The sequence below is a fragment of the Pseudophryne corroboree genome, chromosome 1 (assembly GCF_028390025.1).
Source record: "Pseudophryne corroboree isolate aPseCor3 chromosome 1, aPseCor3.hap2, whole genome shotgun sequence".
NCBI lineage: Eukaryota > Metazoa > Chordata > Amphibia > Anura > Myobatrachidae > Pseudophryne > Pseudophryne corroboree.
Genome location: NC_086444.1, coordinates 111629172 through 111644900, shown reverse-complemented (window position 1 = coordinate 111644900; position 15729 = coordinate 111629172). Strand labels below are relative to the sequence as shown.

The window sequence follows — 15729 nt, the reverse complement described above, 5'->3', positions numbered from 1 at the left end:
CACTGCTTTATTCCCGGGTTGAATTGCCGGGTCAGGCGACCCGAGATTTCGGCTATGCCCCTTTCACAATGCACGCTGGTTATTTGTGCGGTGTGAAAAGGGTATAAGTATATTTTAATCATTGTGATCCACAGTAAGCCAACAGTTTTATCCAATATAATATATAGTATATATATATTTTTTTTAATTAACTACTTCTAATCATGACTGGAAACATTGAAACTGATTAATAATGCTAATAGGCTGTTATAAAGGGGACTTTAAACTCAAGTGACAGATCAAAACCTCAGTTATGTTGCAAGTTGCAGAAGAGCTGCAAATAGGGAGGCCAATCCCGAGGCATTTTTTCAATCCCGGGATTCGGGATTGAAAAATGCTCAATCCCGGGATTCCCGGGATCCCGGGACTGCAGTAGGGAGCAGTGTAGGGAGCAGGGAAAGTATATGTGGAGGGCAGCAAGGCAGGGTGGATGTAGGGAGCATGTAAGGAACAGGAAGGGAGGGTGGGTGTAGGGAGTAGCGGGAGAGTGGGTGTAGGGAGCAGCAGGAGGGTGGGTGTAGGGAGCAGCAGGAGGGTGGGTGTAGGGAGCAGCAGGAGAGTGGGTGTAGGGAGCAGCAGGAGAGTGGGTGTAGGGAGCAGTGGGAGGGTGGGTGTGTAGTGAGCATGTAAGGTACAGGAAGGGAAGGTTCCGGTGGGTGTAGCGAGCAGAGGGAGGATGTCAGGAGCAGAGAGTGTGGGTGTAGGTAGCGAAGATAAACACTTACTACTTACGGGCGGGCCGCGGGCACCAGCCATGGACACACACACACTGACCGCGCTGGCAGCATTTCAAACGTAGCGCTGGCCGCCAGCCAGTCAGAACTGGCAGTCCGGCAGCCAATCAGGGGCCGCGGCTGCTGCCGCTTCCCTGATTGGCTGCCGGTCTGCCAGCTCTGATTGGCTGGCAGCCGGCGCTACGTTTGAAATGCCGCCAGCGCGGTCAGTATGTGTGTGTCCATAGCTGATGTAACTCCCTCGCTGACAGCCGGGCAGCGCTGAGCTATAGTGCTCAGCGCTGTCCGGCAAAACTGTGCATGCGCACTCTAATCCCGTGAATCCCGGGATTGGAGGCTCCAATCCCGGGATTCAAATCCCGGCATTTTTGGGCCCAAATCCCGGGATCCCGCCAATCCCGATCCCGGGATTGGCCTCCCTAGCTGCAATGGCCTGTAGAACCAAAATATGAATGAACCGCTCGGCTCAATTTACTGATTTCGTCATCAAAGTTGAAAACAAACAAGCATTCGAACATGTTACATAGACGCCCCCAGTATCATATAATAGAAATACATTTAAACTTTTTCTTTCCCTGAAGAAAGGGTCATAACTTAAAAGACTTGTTGAAGCTCGGCCTATATTTTTAAGAAATGTAGCATTTGTCAGTGAGGGAAAAAAGGAATAAAAGCAAAGGTTCTTCCTGACAGATCAGTCGCTCCACAATGGAATTCACCAAGTCCTAATCTAGATACACTGAACATTAGACGGCAGCAGAGAGCAAGCGATGACCACCCTGGCAAACAGGTTTACATCACGCAGACATGCCTTTGTTTCAAAGCAACTGTCTGGACCAAATAAAACAGAATTCAGGAGCCAGCAGGAATTGGTAAGGTACCAGGGAAGAAGTGCATTCACTTACAGCAATGGAGAAAACAGCCAAAAAAATCAATTGTAGAAGTAATTTTGGAGGAAAATTATTTATCTGGTAACTGGGAATTAGTTGCCTAACCTGGACTTATGCAAATATACATTAATGTCAGGACAATCACAATGCTAGGTAGATAAAAACAAGTTGTACAGTTCTATGGGAATTCAATAGCAGGCAATGCGCTGTGATGCCCGGCTGCGCACATATCAGCCAGTTACAGGGGGATCCGGTCTCTAGGTCAACAGTAACTAGGTCAACAGTAACTAGGTCGACCTCTATTGGTCGACAGTAACTAAGTCGACGGGGTCTCTAGGTCGACAGGTCAAAAGGTCGACATGGGTTTTCACAATTTTTTCTATTTTCCTTTTTTATACTTAATGATTCCCGCGGACTACGATTGGGAATAGTAACCTGTGCCGAGCGCAGCAGTAGCGGAGCGAGGCACCTTGCCCGAAGCATGGCGAGCAAAGCGAGGGGACACGGTGCACTAATTGGGGTTCCCGGTCACTGTACGGAGAAAACAACACCAAAAACACATTAAAAAAACTCATGTCGACCTTTTGACCTGTCGACCATCCTAGACCATGTCGACCTAGTTAATGTCGACCTTCCATACCACACCCCCTACAGGTGGGGGGAGAGGCAGAATTTGAGATGTAGATGTAGCAGTGATTTCCCATTCCGTCGCACTGAACTGAACTGCCCCTATATATCTGTGATGAGTAACCGGATACACTTTACAGTCAACATGTGCAACCCTTATTTTCCATAATAACTTAAAACAATACATTTAATCCAAGACAGTGACACCTACCTGTAATAACATATCAAACATATTGTAGCAAACAGAGGTGACTATGAAGCAGGAAGAAGCCTGGGGGCCACACCTGAAAGCTCAGAGAGCCATCTCTTGCACATCAGGACACACAGACAGACAGGATGAGATGATAGATAGATAGATAGATAGATAGATAGATAGATAGATAGATAGATAGATAGATAGATAGATAGATTTCAAACAAGTATATCTACGCCATCTACAGCTTGATATCCATATGAATACCAGTAGCCGTTATACCTGTAGAGCAAATAAAGGGGCGTTTGGTTGAACAAACAATGTTAAATGGATTTATAGTTAGTAGGAGTATGTTAAGTCAGTGAAAGTGTATAATATACTAGTTAGCACACTACAGAGCTCATTCAATACATGCCACTCGCCACCAAGTATGCTTTATGCAGAAAAGTACATTAATAGGCATTTTAATGTTACACAACATGGTACTTGTTAAATATCTGGTCAGTCGGGTATCTTGTGCTCGTATGGCACCTCTTGACACGTAGGACAAGCTCCTCTGCTATAGATCTCTACTATTTTTCCAGTCACCCCACCACCACCTATCAACCTCTCCCTCCACTATGTTCTAGAACAGTGGTTCCCAAACTCGGTTCTCTAGGTCACCTGGCAGGTGCACAGGTGTATTCATTACTCCATTATATTCACTTGTGATTCTGCAAGAAGACCTGGAAAACATGAACTGTTGGGGGCCGATGAGGACAACGTTTGGAAACCACTGTTCTAAAACAACTGGCAAGCAGCAGTAGAGCGGAGCTCCCGGGAAAGGCAGTGGGTTCCGATAAGCAGCATCCATACACCAGTAATAAGTGAATGACAGGAGGGCACAGGTCATGCTTTACGCGGAATAATTCAGTACAGGTTGAGTATCCCATATCCAAATATTCCGAAATACAGAATTTTTGGAGTGAGATAGTGAAACCTTTGTGTTCTGATGGCTCAATGGGGTCGATTCAGTTCGGCAACTTATGAATAGCGCCGGGAATTAGCTCCCGACGCTATTCAATTCAGCTGCTAGTGACCCGCAATTGTCGGGAATTCTCATATCCCCGGGGGATGAGAGAAGAAACCCGACAAAAGTGCTGCCTCGCGCCGGGGAGTTAAGTCGGTGAATGCCTGTTCTCCCAACAATTCAACCTGTTTAGTCGGCGAGAACGGGCCATCGCCGACTTAACTGGAGCTGAATTGAATAGCGTCGGGAGCTAATTCCCAGCGCTATTCTTAAATTGCCGAATTGAATCGACCCCAATGTACACAAACTTTGTTTAATACACAAGGTTATTAAAAAAATTGTATTAAATTACCTTCAGGCTGTGTGTATAAGGTGTATATGAAACAAATGAATTGTGTGTATGTACACAAACTTTGTTTAATGAACAAAGTTATTTACAAATATTGGCTAAAATGACCCTCAGGCTGTGTGTGTAAGGTGTATATGAAACATAAATGCATTATGTGATTAGGTCCCATCGTCATGATATCTCATTATAGTATGCAAGTATTCCAAAATACAGACAAATCTGATATCCAATATACGTCTGGTCCCAAGCATTTTGGATATGGGATACTCAACCTGTAGTACCCAGAACTAGCTCAATGCAGAGCCATGGAGTGTCACAACATGATGCATATTTGACAGTCTCAAATAGTTAACCAAATAGATTTATGCAACTGCAGCCAGAGCTGAAATGGGAGAAACACCCATTACAAGGAGTGACAAACTAGTTTGACAGACCTTTTGCTTTGCAAATAAGTGTAACTGCAAAAAAAAAAAAAAAAAGTTTGCAAATGCTGAAAATTTTAAGATAACAAAATTTAGGGGGCATATGTATTAATGGCCTAATCCAGCTTGAAAGTTAGAAGTTCGGAAATCGCTACTTGCCAATTTCAGCACTTCTGCGCATGCACGGACACTGTTGTGCAAATGCGCGGTGACTTAAACCGCGATTGCATGGGATCGCAGTCTAAGTTTTATGGGTGGCGACGTTGGTGGGTGCGCGCTTCGGACAACGGAGGCACATCCAGACAGTTAGTGGGATGGGGCACGGCGGCTGCGACCCGAAGCAAAGCTGCCTGGCAACTGCCTTTGCAGCTAGGCTGCGTAGGCAGGGGGCAACCCTTAGGATACAAGCGGATCGCTGTATAGCAATGTGCTAGCATTTCACCGGGGAAGGGGGGGGGGGGGGCAGCGGCCTTGCCCTGTGCAGGGCGGACCCCACATGCCAGAGAAATTAGTTGTAGTTTTGCGATTTCTTGCACAATTACAACTCATACTGAATTAGGCCTGGAGAAGTGATAAAGTAGTCATAAGTGCAAGATGATAACGCACCAGCCAATCAGCTTCTGTCATTTTTCAAACCCATAATAATTGGCTGGAGTGTTATCACCTTGCACTTATGACTTCTCCAGGCTTAATACATCTGCCCCTATGTAATCTATAGGAAGACACCTTGTGGGCATTTTATTTTGCACTGATGAGTAAATGTTTGTTGAAATACACATGAATAAGTAAAGGTGCATACACACTTGCCGAGAAAGTAAACAACGTTGCTCATTTTCACCCTTCCTGAGCGACGTTGTTTACTTTATCGGCAAGTGTGTATGCCGACGACGATCAATACGCGGCCACGCGGGTCAACCCTCGCTGTCGGCCGTGCATGCAGCTCAATTTGGACTATCTAAAAACTGCATGCACTGCCCGGCTGCGGCGTGAAATCACTGAGGGATATGGTCGTTGTATCGCTAAGTGTGTACGCACTGCCGCTGACCGCCCCAGAAGGGAACACACTAGGCGACGTCGCTCATAGAGCACATCGCCTAGTGTGTACCCCCCTTAAGAGGTGATTCATTTCTATAAAGCATCTCTCACACATATACATACACCACACACAAGATTCATTTACATAAATTCTGTAATTGCGTATTCTAAGGTTTCACACTCACTGTAACTTTTACAATATTCTCTAGGGAGAGACACAGAAGTGTCAGGTGGACAATGCACAGGTCACAGAAATTGGCAATATTATTAAGATGAAACCAACCAATGAAAGATATTAATAGTCCTATCTTTTGTGAAGGGACCAAAATTAATATAAATAACAGGCTGGAGGTGCGCCACTAAGCTAGAGTTACAGTAGTTTTTCTAGAGATTATTAGTGTAGACCACTAGTGGGTACTGCACTAAAAAAGAGCTTAGTGTGTGGCGCACTCTTTTGAAATGATTATAAATTAATAAAATTTAACTTTTATTGCATTTTTTAAAATAAAACTCTATATTGGATGTGATCAAGCTCCATGTGAAATGTACGTCATCATCAGCGGGACCAGGACGTACAGGATACACGGAGGCACGGGAATTCTACCCGACCCGGCGTCCAGTCCCCGCAGCGTCTTCTCACACGCTGACGTAGCTTTGACAGCGCTCAGGACGTGCAGCATCTACGAAGGCATGGGAATCCCACCCCACTCGGCGTCCCTCGAATAGCGCTCAGGACGTGTAGTGTCTACGTAGGCACGGGAATCCTACCCGACTGGACGTTCTGCCTCTACAGTGGCTTCCACACGCTGATTCAGCCTGGACTGCGCTTAGAAAGACACGCATGACAGGGAAGCTAACAGGTATTCCAGAGCCGCCCTCTCATCCACTGCTCCATATCTACGGACTCCCCCTGCAATGTGTTCCCACAACAGTACCTAGGCACTGTACAAAAGACGAGGGATGATTTGAAGCATTAGCTTTGTGCCCAAGCACTACTGTTAACATTCTAATTGAAATAAAAAGTGACAATGATTCTTTACTAGCCACACAATAAGCTTTAACTGAGACACAGAAGGTAATGCAAATTATTACCATAAATACACCAACTGCAGGAAAACAAAGAAGACAACTTATAACGGGTAGATTCGGGTGACCGGCGGTCACCATACTGACGGTGGGATCTCGAGCTTTAGACTGTCGGCAGGAGGAGAGAGCAACGAAGCCCCTTGCGTGCTTGCTGCGCTCGCCACACAGTGGGCTCGGTGACTCGCTGTGCTCGACACATACAGTACAATAAGATATTAGCATGCATAAAACGGGGTATTGATGCTAGGGACGAGAGTATTATACTCCCGTTATATAAATCACTAGTGAGGCCACACCTTGAATACTGTGTACAATTCTGGGCATCGTACTACAAAAAGGATATCCTGGAGCTAGAAAAGGTACAGAGGAGGGCGACCAAACTAATTAAGGGCATGGAGACGATGGAATACAAGGAAAGGCTTGAAAGACTAGGCATGTTTACATTGGAAAAGCGGAGACTAAGAGGGGATATGATCAACATCTACAAATATATAAGGGGACAATACACAGAGCTTGCGCGGGACCTGTTTTTGGTTAGATCAACACAGAGGACTCGTGGACACTCGCTCAGGTTAGAGGAGAGGAGATTCCGCACAATACGGCGTAAAGGCTTTTTCACGGTAAGGACAATACGTGTTTGGAATTCCCTGCCCGAGGGAGTTGTAATGGCGGAATCTGTCAACACCTTTAAGAATGGGTTAGATAAATTCCTAATGGATAAGGATATCCAGGGGTATGGTGCATAGTCATGCATTATAGTTACTATAAATAGGGATAAAATGCAACGGCTGACAGCAGCATCAGTCAGAAATTTTAGTCAAATCATCATGCATAGGAGACCACAAATAGGTTGAATTCGATGGACACTTGTTTTTTTTCAACCTCAGATACTATGTTACTATGTTACATAAGCAGCATATAGTGCACAGTACATAAGCAGCATATAGTGCACAGTACATAAGCAGCATATAGCGTACAGTATATAAGCAGCATATAGCGTACAGTACATAAGCAGCATATAGCGCACAGTACATAAGCAGCATATAGCGCACAGTACATAAGCAGCATATAGCGCACAGTACATAAGCAGCATATAGCGCACAGTACATAAGCAGCATATAGCGCACAGTACATAAGCAGCATATAGCGCACTTGATAGTGTACAGTACATAAGCAGCATATAGTGCATTTGACACGTACGGTACATAAACAGCATATAGTGTACAGTACACAAGCAGCATATAGTGCACTTGATAGTGTACAGTACATAAGCAGCATATAGTGCATTTGACACGTATGATACATAAGCAGCATATAGTGCACAGTACATAAGCAGCATATAGTGCACTTGATAGTGTACAGTACATAAGCAGCATATAGTGCATGACACGTACGGTACATAAGCAGCATATAGTGCACTTGATAGTGTACAGTACATAAGGGTGAGCGCTAGGAGTCCCCTTGCGGGGTATCCTGACTTCCGGGTTACCAAAAGGCAGCAAATTGATTTGCATCCCCATAAGAAGCATATACTGCCAAGTACAGTACATAAGAAGCATATACTGCACTTTATACTGTATAGTACGTAAATATATACAGCCCTACTGTACAGAATAGGCCTGGCCATCCTGAGGCTCTCCAGCTGTTGTGAAACTACAAGTGCCAGCATGGTTTACCAGCTGATCAGTGGGAGGGTATGCTGGGACTTGTAGTTTCACAACAGCTGGAGAGCCACAGGTTGGCCCGGCCTGGTACCGAACATAAGAAGCATATGCTGCACATGTAACAGGAGTGCTATCCTGGATATACAGTGGCGGAAACCATGCATTCTATTGGGGGAGAAGGCCCAGGAACCGGGACGACATCTCTAAAATAGCTATTCTGCCCACTATTCACAGGAATCGGGTAATCCTCCATGTTGCCTTTTTACCTATGTTTTTTGATTGTTTTTGTAAGAATAAACACGGTTATATTGGATTACACTATGTTCTGCATTCGGTTATGTTTCCATGTGTTATGAAGTGCAACACGTACATATATGGAGAAAAAGCACAGAACAACTGAGACATATATACACCGCAAAATGAAAGTAACGTTTATTATATTAATCCAATTTCCCTAATGGTTTGGGGGGATTTATTCTCTCTACTGTACTCATTATATTACATTATGCATTAGCGCACTCACCAGGTATAGTTCTTTTCTATACACTGCACTTGTTAGTATATAACTATAGAACATAAGAAGCATATAGTGCACTCTATAGCATACAGTACATAAGCAGCATACAGTGCACTCTATAGCATACAGTACATAAGCAGCATACAGTGCACTCTATAGCATACAGTACATAAGCAGCATACAGTGCACTCTATAGCATACAGTACATAAGCAGCATACAGTGCACCTTATAACGTACAGTACATAAGCAGCATCCAGTGCACTTGACACCGTACAGTACATAAGCAGCATATAGTGTACAGTACATAAGCAGCATATAGTGCACTTTATATCGTACAGTACATAAGCAGCATACAGTGCACCTTATAACGTACAGTACATAAGCAGCATCCAGTGCACTTGACACCGTACAGTACATAAGCAGCATATAGTGTACAGTACATAAGCAGCATATAGTGCACTTTATATTGTACAGTACATAAGCAGCATACAGTACACCTTATAACGTACAGTACATAAGCAGCATCCAGTGCACTTGACACCGTACAGTACATAAGCAGCATATAGTGTACAGTACATAAGCAACATATAGTGTACAGTACATAAGCAACATATAGTGCGCTTGACACCGTATGGTAAATATAGTTCACTTGATACTGTACAGTACATAAGCAGCATATAGTGGGGTATGGGACTCAGGGTCGACACCAATTAGGTCGACACATTGGTTGACAGTGGATAGGTCGACACAGCCATTGGGTGGACATTATTTTTTTAATGGGGTTTTTGGTGTCGTTTTCTCCGTCAAGTGACCGGGAACCCCAATTAGTGCACCGCGTCCCCTTGCATGGCTTGCTTCGCTCGCCAAGCTGCAGGCAAGGTGCCTCGCTCAGCTACTACTGCGCTCGGAACAGGTTACCGTTCCCGACCGTAGGCCACGTGGATCGTAAAGTATGAAAAAGTTTTTTAAAAAAAAGCGAAAGACTCATGTCGACCAAGAGTCCGGATACCCATAAAGTGTACAGTACATAAGCAACATATAGTGCATTTTACACCGTACAGTACATAAGCAGCATATAGTGCACAGTACATAAGCATCATATAGTACATTTGACATCGTACGGTACATAGCAGCATATAGTTCACTTGATACTGTACAGTACATAAGCAGCATATAGTGTATAGTACATAAGCAGCATATAGTGCACTTGACACCATACAGTACATAAGCAGCATTTAGTGCATTTGACACTGTACAGTACATAAGCAGCATATAGTGTACAGAACATAAGCATACAGTGCACTTGACACCTACATAAGCAGCATATAGTTCACTTGATACTGTACAGTACATAAGCAGCATATAGTGTACAGAACATAACAAGCATATAGTCCACTTGACACCATACAGTACATAAGCAGAATATAGTATACAGTATATAATGCACTTGATACCGTACAGTATATAAGCAGCATATAGTGTACAGTATATAAGAAGCATATAATGCACTTGATACTAATAAGTACATAACAAGCATATGTATATAACATGAGAGGCAGGTCAGTGCCATGTAGGCTGTGGGGTGCAAGGACTGAGCATGGTCAGGGCAGCACATAAGACACCTGTGACACAGGCACAGCCTGCATTAGCCATGTATTAGCCAAGCATTAGCAGTGCAATTGGAAAGTAAATGAGGCAGCTCACTGGAGCATGTTTTATGGGGCTGCATGCTCCAACCAGCAGCCTGGGAGCTATCTGCAGGCATCTAATGGCTGGGGAATGGCCTGGGCTGCTGGAGCAGTGATGGGGGTGACAGACACATACCATGTAATCCATGGACTCATGCAGAGGGGGGGCTGAGCCGTGCACCTGGCGGGCAGAGAGGGGGGGCTTCCTCCGCTGGGAGTCCGGTCACCGCCGCCGCTGCAGCTGCACAACACCGCTCCTGTTAAGTTGTTGCTGCTGGAACTGACCCCTCTCTCTTTCTTCTTCCTTCCTTCTCCTCCCACCTGCACACGTCTGGGGGCCGCTCTGACCCCGCCCAGCTGGGGGACGCGCCGTACCAAACCACGCCCGCGCCTCTGCCGGACACGCCCTCTGAGGCACGGCCACGCCCAGTGAGTGTGAGGGCGCCCTCGTCACTTATCACATGACCCCATACGTCGTTTAGAATCAGCTGCAGTCTGGCTGGCTGGCTTGGCGTTTTGTGTCACAGTGTAGTAATCCGGCGGTGGGGCGTTATGTAAGAAGAGTCACTGAGCTGCTGGTGTGTCTTTGGGCTCTTCTGTAGAACTTGCTTGGACTTGTAGTTCCACAACAGCATGCAAGTGTTTACATGATAAAAGCTGCACAATGCACCAGCTGGGGAGCCAAATGTAGAAGTGATCCATATAATAACTTTTCTCTAACGTCCTAAGTGGATGCTGGGGACTCCGTCAGGACCATAGGGTTTAGCGGCTCCGCAGGAGACAGGGCACAATAATAAAAGCTTTAGGATCAGGTGGTGTGCACTGGCTCCTCCCCCTATGACCCTCCTCCAAGCCTCAGTTAGATTTTTGTGCCCGGCCGAGAAGGGTGCAATCTAGGTGGCTCTCCTGAGCTGCTTAGAATAAAAGTTTAAGTTAGGTTTTTTATTTTCAGTGAGTCCTGCTGGCAACAGGCTCACTGCTACGAGGGACTTAGGGGAGAGAAGTAAACTCACCTGCGTGCAGGATGGATTTGCTTCTTAGGCTACTGGACACCATTAGCTCCAGAGGGAGTCGGAACACAGGTCTCACCCTGGGGTTCGTCCCGGAGCCGTGCCGCCGACCCCCCTTGCAGATGCCGAAGTTGAAGAGGTCCAGAGGTCCAGAAACAGGCGGCAGAAGACTTTCAGTCTTCATAAGGTAGCGCACAGCACTGCAGCTGTGCGCCATTGTTGTCAGCACACTTCATACCAGCGGTCACTGAGGGTGCAGGGCGCTGGGGGGGGCGCCCTGGGCAGCAATGTATTATACCTTTTTTATGGCTAAAATACATCACATATAGCCCTTGAGGCTATATGGATGTATTTAACCCCTGCCAGATCTCACAAACTCCGGGAGAAGAGCCCGCCGTTTTAGGGGGCGGGGCCTATTCTCCTCAGCACACGGCGCCATTTTCCTGCTCAGCTCTGCTGTGAGGAAGGCTCCCAGGCTCTCCCCTGCACTGCACTACAGAAACAGGGTTAAAACAGAGAGGGGGGGCACTTATTTGGCGATATGATTACATATGTGAAAATGCTATAAGGGAAAACACTTGTATAAGGGGTTGTCCCTGTATAATTATAGCGTTTTTGGTGTGTGCTGGCAAACTCTCCCTCTGTCTCCCCAAAGGGCTAGTGGGGTCCTGTCCTCTATCAGAGCATTCCCTGTGTGTGTGCTGTGTGTCGGTACGTGTGTGTCGACATGTAGGAGGACGATGTTGGTGAGGAGGCGGAGCAAATTGCCTGTATTGGTGATGTCACTCTCTAGGGAGTCGACACCGGAATGGATGGCTTATTTAGGAATTACGTGATAATGTCAACACGATGCAAGGTCGGTTGACGACATGAGACGGCCGGCAAACAAATTAGTACCTGTCCAGGCGTCTCAGACACCGTCAGGGGCTTGTAAAAACGCCCATTTACCTCAGTTGGTCGACACAGACACGGACACTGACTTCAGTGTCGACGGTGAAGAAACAAACGTATTTTCCTTTAGGGCCACACGTTACATGTTAAGGGCAATGAAGGAGGTGTTACATATTTCTGATACTACAAGTACCACAAATAAGGGTATTATGTAGGGTGGGAATAATCTACTTGTAGTTTTTCCTGAATCAGATAAATTAAAGTGTGTGATGATACGTGGGTTTCCTCCGATAGAAAATTATTGGAGGTATACCCTTTCCCGCCAGAAGTGAGGGCGAGTTGGGAAACACACCTTAGGGTGGATAAGGCGCTCACACGCTTATAAAAACAAGTGGCGTTACCGTCTCCAGATACGGCCGCCCTCAAAGAGCCAGCTGATAGGAAGCTGAAAAATATCCTAAAAAGTATATACACACATACTGGTGTTATACTACGACCAGCAATCGCCTCAGCCTGGATGTGCAGCGCTGGGGGGGCTTGGTCGGATTTCCTGACTGAAAATATTGATACCCTTGACAGGAACAATATTTTATTGACTATAGAGCATTTTAAGGATGCATTTCTATATATGCGAGATGCGCAGAGGGATATTTGCATTCTGGCATCAAGAGTGGATGTGATGTCCATATCTGCCAGACGATGTTTATAGACACGACAGTGGTCAGGTGATGCAGATTCCAGACGGCACATGGAAGTATTGCCGTATAAAGGGGCGGTCCATCGGACCTGGTGGCCATGGCAACAGCTGGAAAATCCACTTTTGTTACCCCAAGTCACATCTCAGCAGAAAAGGACACAGTCTTTTCAGTCTCAGTCCTTTCGTACCCATAAAGGCAGGCGGGCAAAAGGCCAGTCATATCTGCCCAGGGTTAGAGGAAAGGGAAGAAGACTGCAGCAGGCAGCCCATTCCCAGGAACAGAAGTCCTCCACAGCTTCTGCCAAGTCCGCAGCATGACGCTGGGGCCATACAAGCGGACTCAGGTGCGGTGGGGGGTCATCTCAAGAGTTTCAGCACGCAGTGGGCTCACTCGCAAGTGGACTCCTGGATCCTACACGTAGTATCCCAGGTGTACATTGGAAATTCGAGACGTCTTCCCCTCACAAGTTCCTGAAGTCTGCTTTACCAACGTCTCCCTCCGACAGGGAGGCAGTATTGGAAAAAAATTCACAGGCTGTATTCCCAGCAGGTGATAATCAAAGTACCCCTCCTACAACAAGGGAAGGGGTATTATTCCACACTATATTGTGGTACTGAAGCCAAACGGCTCGGTGAGATCTAAAAGATTTGAACAATTACATACAAGGGTTCAAATCAAGATGGAGTCACTCAGAGCAGTGATAGCGAACCAGGACGATATGGTGTCACTGGATATCAGGGACGCTTACCTACATGTCCAAATTTTGCCCTTCTCACCAAGGGTATCTCAGGTTCGTGGTACAGAACTGTCACTATCAGTTCAGAAGCTGCCGTTTGGATTGTCCACGGCACCCCGGGTCTTTACCATGGTAATGGCCGAAATGATGATTCTTCCTAAAAGAAATATGGACGCTTTCCTGATAAGGGCAAGGTCCAGAGAACAGTTGGCGGTCGGAGTAGCACTATCTCAAGTAGTTCTACGACAGCACGAGTGGATTCTAAATATTCCAAAATCGCAGCTTTTTCCGACGACACGTCTAATGTTCCTAGGAATGATTCTGGACACAGTCCAGAAAAGGATGTTTTCTCCCGGAGAAGAAGGCCAGGGAGTTATCCGAGCTAGTCAGGAACCTCCTAAAACCAGGAAAAGTATCAGTGCATCATTGCACAAGGGTCCTGTGAAAAATGGTGGTTTCTTACAAAGCGATCCCATTCGGTAGATTTCACGCAAGAACCTTTCAGTGGAATCTGCTGGGAAAATGGTCCGGATCGCATCTTCAGATGCATCAGCGGATAACCCTGTCTCCAAGGACAAGGGTGTTTTCTTCTGCGGTGGCTGCAGAGTGCTCATCTATGAAAGGGCCGCAGATTCGACATTCTGGACTGGGTCCTGGTGACCACGGATGCCAGCCTGAGTGGCTGGGGAGCAGTCACACAAGGAAAAAATTTCCAGGGAGTGTGATCAAGTCTGGAGACTTCTCTCCACATAAATATACTGGAGCTAAGGGCAATTTACAAGGCTCTAAGCTTAGCAAGACCTCTGCTTCAAGGTCAGCCGGTATTGATCCAGTGGGACAACATCACGGCAGTCGCCCACGTAAACAGACAGGGCGGCACATGAAGCAGGAGGGAAATGGCAGAAACTGCAAGGATTCTTTGCTGGGCGAAAAATCATGTGATAACACTCTCAGCAGTGTTAATTCCGGGAGTGGAAAACTGGGAAGCAGACTTCCTCAGCAGGCATAACCTCCACCCGGGAGAGTGGGGACTTCAGCGGGAAGTCTTCCACATGATTGTAAACCGTTGGGAAAAACCAAAGGTGGACATGATGGCGTCCCGCCTGAACAAAAAACTAGACAAATATTGCGCCAGGTCAAGGGACCCTCAGGCAATAGCGGTGGACGCTCTGGTAACACTGTGGGTGTACCAGTCAGGGTATGTGTTCCCTCCTATGCATCTCATACCAAAAGTACTGAGAATCATAAGAAGGAGATGAGTAAGAACGATACTCGTGGTTCCGGATGGGTCAAGAAGGACTTGGTACCCGGAACTTCAAGAGATGCTCACGGAAGAACCGTGGCCTCTACCTTTAAGAAAGGACCTGCTCCAGCAGGGGCATTGTCTGTTCCAAGACTTACCGCGGCTGCGTTTGACGGCATGGCAGTTGAACGCCGGATCCTGAAAGGGCATTCCAGATGAAGTCATCCCTACCCTGGTCGAAGCCAGGAAGGATGTAACCGCAAAACATTTTCACCGCATTTGGCGAAAATATGTTGCGTGGTGTGAGGCCAAGAAGGTCCCTACAGAGGAATTCCAACTGGGTCGTTTCCTACATTTCCTGAAAACAGGACTGTCTATGGGCCTAAAATTAGGGTCCATTAAGGTTCAAATTTCGACCCTGTCGAATTTCTTCCAGAAAGAACTGGCTTCAGTGCCTGAAGTTCAGACGTTTGTAAAAGGGGTACTGCATATACAGCCTCCTTTTGTGCCCCCAGTGGCACCTTGGGATCTCAATGTTGTTTTGAGTTTCCTAAAGTCACATTGGTTTGATCCACTCACCACTGTGGAATTAAAATATTTCACATGGAAGGTGAAGATTCTATTAGCCCTGGCTTCAGCCAGGCGTGTGTCAGAATGGGCAGCTTTATCATATAAAAGCCCTTACTTAATTTTTCATTCTGACAGGGCAGAATTGAGGACTCGTCCTCAATTTCTCCTTAAGGTGTTTTCTGTTTTTCACATGAACCAACCTATTGTGGTACCTGCGGCTACTAGGGACTTGGAGGACTCCAAGTTACTTGACGTTGTCAGGGCCCTGAAAATATATGTTTCCAGGACGACTGGAGTCAGAAAATCTGACTCGCTGTTTAGCCTGTATGC

General features: G+C 46.3%; 1 protein-coding gene across 4 annotated transcripts in view; it reads right to left on the bottom strand.

The window, feature by feature from the left end:
- The window catches only part of ARL15 (ADP ribosylation factor like GTPase 15), a 589960-nt gene extending 579336 nt beyond the window's left edge, over nucleotides 1–10624 (bottom strand). For 2 of the 4 annotated variants that reach the window (XM_063961988.1, XM_063961977.1), the window contains exon 1: nucleotides 10388–10613. Coding sequence is in view for 3 of the 4 variants with exons in the window: in XM_063961977.1 (XP_063818047.1) it covers nucleotides 10388–10399 (12 nt within the window). In the remaining variant the exon portion in view is untranslated. Of the gene's footprint in view, nucleotides 1–10387 lie in introns of all 4 variants that reach the window. The other 2 variants (XM_063961997.1, XM_063961969.1) reach the window with 2 other exon arrangements.
- Nucleotides 10625–15729: the final 5105 nt, after the last annotated feature.